The following is a 7,926-nucleotide window of genomic DNA, read 5'->3' on the forward strand; positions in this document are numbered from 1 at the left end:
CACCGGGGAGCCGGCGCCTTCTCCTGGCACCCTCTGCCCGCGGGAGCTTCCGCACGGGGTACCCGGCGAGCCGCTGCAGCGCGGACCGGGGGACCCAACGCCTTCTCCCGCGACCCTCCTGGCAGCGGGAACCCCGGCTCCGTGCGCCGCTCCGGAGCATCCCGGCTCCTTTCCCGGCTCCTTTCCCGGCCCCTCCGGAGCATCCGCGCTCCGCTCCGGCCCCGCCGCTCCCGGCCCCGCTGCCCGTGCTCGCCGCGGCCCCGCCCCCCGGGCCCGCCCCGCGCTGTGATTGGCTGCGGGCGCGCGGGGGGCGGGGCCGGCGGGGCCGTATTAAACGTGCCATGGCCGCCCGCAAAAAGGGGCCGCGGGCGGGCGGGAGCGCAGTGCGAGCGGAGCGGGCACCGGGCACGGCCTCGGCACGGATCTACCCCCTTCTCCGCGCCGGCACCTCCCTCGCGGCCGCCGCAGGTAAGAATCGCCTTCTTGCTCCGTCTCTTCCCCTCTCCCTGAGGAGGGGAGGCGATGCGCCGCACGCGCGCTGTCGCGACACCCCCGCGATAAAAGCTCCGCTTTATGTCGCTGCCTCCGGCTTGGAGAAGAGGGGAACTTCTGCGTTTCTCACGGAGCTATTCTCAGCGGCTACAATAATTCGATAGGTATGGCTGGAGCGCCCGAGCATCTGCTTCCAGCATCTGTTTGTGCTCATAACTTTCCATGCACCAGCTGCTCCCCCCCGGGATATTTTATCCTGGGGAAGGGTTGGAAGTTCGCATGACAGCTCCGTGTCGCACAAAGCGCACCGCTCCATCCCTTTGCCTTCTTCTCGCCTGTTGTTTCCTGCACGGAGAGAGGGCAGAAGCAGCGAGTCTCGGCACTCGGATGCGTGGGTTTGAGCGTCCGGGATGGTTTAGAGGGGTGTGAAATGAACCTGTAGCTTCATTCATGGGCATGCTGCAAACGGGAGGGTTTCTTTATTTTGACCATCCTGCCAAAAAAATGGGAAGCAGGAAAAAAAGCATCTGGGTCGGCAGTGGAGAGCTGTATTGTTTCAGCTTAGCTCATGACAGTGAGAGGAAAAAATACTGATAAGCAAAGGCAGATGGATTTGGGGGATCAGTGACCGGGCGGGGGCCGCTGGGGACCCGCAGGTGCTGCTGGGGACCCGCAGGTGCCTCTGGGCCGGCTTGAGCCGGACCCGCAGCTCTGTCCCCACCCCGCAGGCTGCCCGCACTTGTCTCCGTGTCTCGGCCTTACCTTTACACTTGTTTGCTGTTCCATCCTCGCAGCCGGTGCGCCGCGTACACCCCCTGCTGATGGCTGTTCCACTCGTAGTTATTTTGTCATCAGCCACAAATACCCCGAGCCCGTCTCCTTGGCAGGACAGCAGATGCGAGCGCCACTTGTCCTTCCCTTTCTCCTATTTCTTCGCACCCATTTCTCTGCATCATGTGCTCTTTTTTAATTTTTTCTCCCCCCCCGCCGCCCCGCTGCCTGTCCCTGAAGGTCAGCTCCTTCTCCCGGAGTTCGCCACTCCGTGTAACTTGAGTCCTGCCCGGAGCAGCGGAGGAGCCCTGGGGAATGACTTTTAAGGAGAAAGGTTACAGGGGCGGCCGTGCCCGGCAGCGAGGAGCAGGAATGTAGGAACAGGCTTGGCTGGGGCGAGAAGCGGCTTTGTTCTGCTTTCCGAGGGCAGCAGGGAGAGCGCTGGGCTGAGGAGGTGCTGGTGCTCTCTTGGCAACATGTGCCCGGCTCGCTGCACAGGGCTCGGTGGCGTCAGCCGGGGAATAACCGCTCCAAGCGCTCCGTACTGCTCCTCTCCACCCCTCCCCTGCTCCTCTCGCACTCCAGAGTTATCCCTCAGTCTTTAACCTTCTGCACAAATTCTCCTCCTGCTGTGCCTTGCGATGTGAGCACCTTTCCGCAGGGAAGGTCTGGAGGGGGATGCTCAGGGGAAAGTGAGCTCCTCGTTGTGGCATCTCCCCAAATGCTGGCTCAGAAATGCTGCAGATGCAGCACAGCCCCGTTTATCTCCGCTCCTCCAAGCATCCCCTCGCAGCAGAGCAAGCCAGGCTCTCCCATCCCATCCCTTCCCAGTCATCCCGTGTCTGTGCCAGTGCTGGTAATTCCAAACTGTGTTGCTTGTATTCCCTTCCAGGAGGAAAGGTCACCTGGATTAATAATAATAGCAATAATCATAACAACACACCTGGTGATGAATAATTTACAGCTCTGTGTGTGTCTGGCTGCACTGCACTAGGCCCAGTTACACAAAACCGGGGTGGGCTGGTGGTACTGGCTTGGCTCCTTTTGCCCAGTGAGGATTGCAGGGCTGCTCCCACACCAGCCTGGAATTTTTGGTGCCACCAGCACCTGGTGCTGGGGTGGAGTGAGGGGCAGCAGCCTTGTTCTGCCTTCGAGCAGCAGGTGGATTGGCACAATAAGAAGTAGCATTAGGTTGTCCTGCTGGTTTGTTCCTGGGTTTTTTGGGGAACTTCTGGTGGAAGTGGTTGTGAAGGTCAGGGTGAGCACAGAGCAGGTGCGGGGGCAGCCAGTGGATCCACTGGCATTTCCCAGGACCTGTATTTCCATGAGCAGGAGCGAGATCAGCCCCTCTGGCTGGTCCCTGTGCATGGTGTTGCTCCTGCTCCCATCCCACCCATCCCATCCTCCTCCCCACTCGGAGCCCTCGTAGGAAGAGAGGCAGTTTGTGCTGGAAAAGCAGGCACAGGGCTCTGCAGCCCTGGAGTGTGCCAGAGCTCTGTGCTGTAAACTTCCAGCAGGCTGCAAAGGTGCCCCCAGGCTCACCCCCAGCTTTGGGGATGCTTAGAACCAAAGGGGTGCAGCTTCATCCCCACAGCACAGCCAGCGAGGAGGAAGCTGGGCAAGGGACAGGAGATGAGAGGTGCTGGGTCCTTCAGGGGAGGAATATGAAAATTCTGGTCCCAAACTTCTAAATGCAGCCACAGGAAGCTGGCGTTAGGATTTCAGGAGTTTGTGGAATTCAAACAAGTGTCCTCAGGTCGAGACTTTTGTGGGAGAAGCTGCATATTCAGACATTTAAAACTTTGCAGCTTATCTTTTCTCTCCACTGCAAGTTTTCCTCTAAAAATCCAGGGGGAAAAAAAAAAAAAATCCAAACTCCAGAATAAACTGTTTTGTGGGCTGTGTGTTTCCATCAGCTTGGAACAAAACAGGCTTTGACTGTGGAAGTCGAACATGACTGTGATTATAGGATGTGGTTTATGAAAGTGATCGATATGCAGACCAGTGCAATGGCTTTTCAAGAAGTTTTTTTATGTGGGATGTATTAACAGTAATTTTGCTTCCCCGCTGTGTTCAGGTTTCTAATAAAAGTGGGGTTTTGGCCAAAGCAAATCATTTAAGCGAGCATTAAGAGAGTTCTTTTGTATTTTTGAGCACTATATCCTGACGGGAATGAGAAACCCTGGGAACAAAAAGGTGTAAGGGGGGAAAGTTGGATCTTTACACAGATTAGGCAAGGCAGTTGTAAAAGTAAGAATAAGTGCCCAGAAGAAGTGAGAGGGCAGCTCCAGCAGAAGTGTTCGGTGCTGAGAGCTGCACTCGAACGGGCATTGCAGAACCCGCCAAAAGCTGCCAAACTGTCTTGTCTGAGCTGAAGTCACAGATGACTAATCTTGGCAAGGAGGCATTGGGACACATTCTTGCACAACAAGCAGGAGCGAGGGGAAAAGAGGAGGTGAAAGTAAACCCTGAGGAGATCCTGGAGGGAAAAGCAGCCTGCAGGCAGCTGATGATGTTGCTGTTTGTCGCCTGCTCTTTTCCTAGCAAGTGTTTGCTGAGCTCAAGCCTTTGTAATGTGCTAGAAGGATGTGGGAGGGCTGAGGAGTTGTTTGAAATCGATCAAGTTTTTGGAGCACCTCAGCAGGGCTTTAGGGGCTGGGTTGTTGGGAAAGGAGAGAACATCTTATCTACAGCTGTTGTCAGATTCCAGTCAGAGGAAGAGCAGAGGTCCTGCTGGGCAGGGGTTGTGCTCCACGGTGGCTGCAGTTTTGTTGGCTTTTGGACAAACTCAGATGAGTTTTGATAACATGAATTTAGGAAGAGCACCGTGATTTAATCCCGTGCTACTGTGAATGGTTCTGGAGCCTCCCATGCTGAGCCAAAGGGACAGCAGACATTCCTCTCCAGCTGGGTTTAGCTTTAGTCCCTCTGTGGGCCGTGTGTGCATGGAGCAGTTGCTTTAATGCATCCCTTCTCCTCTGCAGTATTTCAATTCCATTTCCTGATAGGCAGTACATGACTTAATGGATGACGCACTTGTTAAAAGCTAGACCTGGGTCTAAGCCAGACCTCCCTGAAACAAGTTTTTGGTGGCTTCTCCCCGCAGGAAGGAGCTTTTGTAGCCTTTCTGCTGAGTCTTGATTGGTGACATTTCAGACCCTGGGGACCGTTACCCGCTGGAGATGGAAGCGGCTGCCCCGGGCTCCCGAGGGGAAGGTGCTGGGACTCGCTTCTCTAGGTGTTAGGAAGGTGCTCAGCTGGTTCTGCTGCGTTTTCCTGGTGGCTTTAGCCAGAAGCAGATGAAGGGCTTTACAATGTCTAATTTTTTGTGCTACTTTCAGCCCATGCAAGTGTGAAAACCACAAAGATCCCGGTGATCTGGAGTTAGAGAGGAGCTGCTGCAGCCTTTATTCCTGAAATTTGCTGAGAATACATAACTCCTTCTTTTAGCTTAATTCAAACAATTGTATGTGCTTTAATTTCATGGAATCACCGCTATTTGCACTTCCCAAGTTTATTCCCTTTCTCCACCTTCCCTTTTGCACACTCCCTGCTTTGCCGTGGGTCAAACAGTCCACGAGACACATCATAAGTCACTGCAGAGCACTTTGATGTTTATGTTTGAACAGAAGGATGTTAAAGGGAACTGTTTGTTTCAAAAGAAGCAGAAATGACAGTTGTAAATAGCAGAGAGATCCTTTGCGTGTTCAGCTTTCAAGTGAATATTGCTCAGACTGCTGTGACGCGATCCCGCTGGTGCTTTCCCTCGGGAAGAGCGATTCCCTCTGTGCAGTAACCGTGGGACCCCTGTCCATGCACAACTGTGGACATGGAGCATTGCTGAAAATCTCATTAAGAGAGAGGAAACTTCCTGCAGGTCCACAGGTGTCATTTTCCTTGGTTCCTTATCCTTTTCCTCCAGGATCTAAAGTGCCATTTCTCTTTCTCTTGCAGACCATGCCCTCTCTATGACGGTGGCTGGCTGAGCTCACCCTGCATGCCAGAAGACTGTCCTTGGTTGGTCCGAGGGCTTCTGGGGACTCCGGCCTCTGCCCGGTTTTTCCGCGTGTGTGTGTTCCTGTAGAACTTTCAAAACTGTTTCTCCAAAGGGTTTTGCAGAAACTCAGACTGTTTTCTAAAGCAGAAGCACCTCAGTCCCCGGCAGTAGTGATGGGCAGCGTGCGAACCAACCGCTACAGCATCGTGTCCTCGGAGGAGGACGGCATGAAGCTGTCCACCATGGCCGTGGCCAACGGCTTCGGCAACGGCAAGGGCAAGGTCCACACCCGGCAGCAGTGCCGGAGCCGCTTCGTCAAGAAGGATGGACACTGCAACGTCCAGTTCATCAACGTGGGCGAGAAGGGACAGCGCTACCTGGCCGATATCTTCACCACGTGCGTGGACATCCGCTGGAGGTGGATGCTTGTGATCTTCTGCCTGACTTTCATCCTCTCCTGGCTTTTTTTTGGCTGTGTGTTTTGGTTGATTGCGCTGTTGCATGGGGATCTGGAGAACCAAGAGAACAGCAAACCTTGCGTGTCTCAGGTGAGCAGCTTCACCGCAGCCTTCCTGTTCTCCATCGAGACCCAGACCACGATCGGCTACGGCTTCAGGTGTGTCACCGACGAGTGTCCCATCGCCGTGTTCATGGTGGTTTTCCAGTCCATCGTGGGCTGCATCATTGATGCCTTCATCATTGGTGCCGTCATGGCAAAGATGGCTAAGCCAAAAAAGAGGAACGAAACTCTGGTCTTCAGCCACAATGCCGTGGTGGCCATGAGGGACGGGAAGCTGTGCCTGATGTGGCGCGTGGGCAACCTGAGGAAAAGCCACTTGGTGGAGGCGCACGTGCGGGCGCAGCTCCTGAAATCCAGGATCACGTCGGAAGGGGAGTACATCCCCCTGGATCAAATAGACATCAACGTGGGGTTCGACAGCGGCATCGACCGCATCTTCCTGGTCTCCCCCATTACAATAGTGCATGAGATAGACGAGGACAGTCCTTTGTATGACCTGAGCAAACAGGACATGGACAATGCTGACTTTGAGATTGTGGTCATCTTGGAGGGCATGGTGGAGGCCACCGCCATGACCACCCAGTGCCGCAGCTCATATCTGGCAAATGAGATCCTCTGGGGCCACCGCTACGAGCCCGTGCTCTTCGAAGAGAAAAACTACTACAAGGTGGACTACTCGAGGTTCCACAAAACGTACGAAGTGCCCAACACACCCATCTGCAGTGCCAGGGACTTAGCGGAGAAGAAATACATCCTCTCCAACGCCAACTCCTTTTGCTACGAGAACGAGGTGGCCCTCAGCAGCAAAGAGGAGGACGAGATCGACACGGGGGTGCCTGAGAGCATGAGCACAGACACCCACCCGGACATGGAGCACCACAACCAGGCGGGGGTGCCCCTGGAGCCGCGGCCGCTGCGGCGGGAGTCGGAGATATGACTGGCAGGCTCTGCCTCTCCCGCGTGGTTGGAAGGCAAAAACCCCACCGTGTCCATCGGGCAAAGGCTCGTTGACCTGAGACGCTGGCCCAGAACAGTTTGCAGACAACGGTACTGTGGAAGAGTGGTGTGAAGGCAGCAGACCCGAGGAACCCAGGCTGGTTTTAGGGCTGTCCGCAGAGGAGGGATGACAGGAAATGAACTCTAAACACAAAGCACTAAACATGTCTAAGTATGAACAGAAGGCACATATGTTGTAGAATAAATTATGTATATATTTTTTTACAAAACTTGAACTTGCAGGCAAGCTTTGGTTGGGTTATTATTATTTTTTTTTTTCAACTTTTTTCCAGAATGCTTCTATCTAGGGAACAAGAATGTTTTTAATGGCATAACAAAGGCAAGAATCTGCCTTATTAATATTATTATAATTATTTTTTAAAAAGCTGCTGCTAACTACATGAACACAAATGGTTATTTTTGTTGCAGTGTAGTTTTTATTTTCTCTTGTGTAATTTAAAAAGGAAAAAAAAAAAAGTCAGTGTTGAACTTTTTGGGTTGAAAGGCTTGTGATCAGTTCAGAGAGGCCAATGTTGCCAGAAAGTTTAAACTCCTTTTGAGGCCAGTAGTTGATAGCTAGAATCAATTTCTCTCTTTCCAATTACATAAGGGGCATTATGTAATATCAGGCCAATCAGTAGCCTCCAGCAAAATTATGATTTTTTTGGGGGAAAATTTAATTCTCTGTCTAAAGGAAAAACAAGACAAAAAGATGTGTACACATAGGAAAAAGTACTAAGTTCAAACTACCTAAGTGGATACCAAAGAAAATGCACAGTTTTGCACAGTGGAGTTTATTTAAAAAAAAAAAAAAAGGAAAAAAAAAAAGGAACAGGCTGCTTTAAACAAAAAAAAAATCAAACCTCAGACACTTTTTTGGTTTTGACTTTTTCTTTCTTTCTTTTTTTTTTTTTCTTTTTTTTTTAAGACCTTTATTTTGCACCTTATTCGAAAGGCTTAAAGCTCGGATCTAAAGTGAGCTGGGCCTCCTCCTCTTTCCCCCTGTGCTTCCATGGGGAAATAAAAGCCCTGTTTTCTTGTAGGGAAAAAGCTTGGTTGGGGGAAGCAAACCAGCATCATCTGTGTGTCCTCCCTGGCCTGCCCCAGCTCCTCAGCTCCCGGTGCCGCCGGCATCGGATCCCGGTCCTCG

General features: G+C 52.7%; 1 protein-coding gene across 1 annotated transcript; it reads left to right on the forward strand.

The window, feature by feature from the left end:
- The first annotated feature begins 354 nt into the window (after positions 1-354).
- KCNJ2 (potassium inwardly rectifying channel subfamily J member 2) lies at positions 355-7,597 on the forward strand. Its single transcript, XM_039562462.1, has 2 exons — positions 355-468; positions 5,218-7,597. Exon 2 carries the CDS (start codon positions 5,434-5,436, stop codon positions 6,715-6,717), a length of 1,284 nt encoding a protein of 427 aa, XP_039418396.1. The 5' UTR covers positions 355-468; positions 5,218-5,433; the 3' UTR covers positions 6,718-7,597.
- The last annotated feature ends 329 nt before the right edge of the window (positions 7,598-7,926 follow it).

This window comes from Corvus cornix, chromosome 18 (assembly GCF_000738735.6).
Source record: "Corvus cornix cornix isolate S_Up_H32 chromosome 18, ASM73873v5, whole genome shotgun sequence".
Lineage (NCBI taxonomy): Eukaryota > Metazoa > Chordata > Aves > Passeriformes > Corvidae > Corvus > Corvus cornix.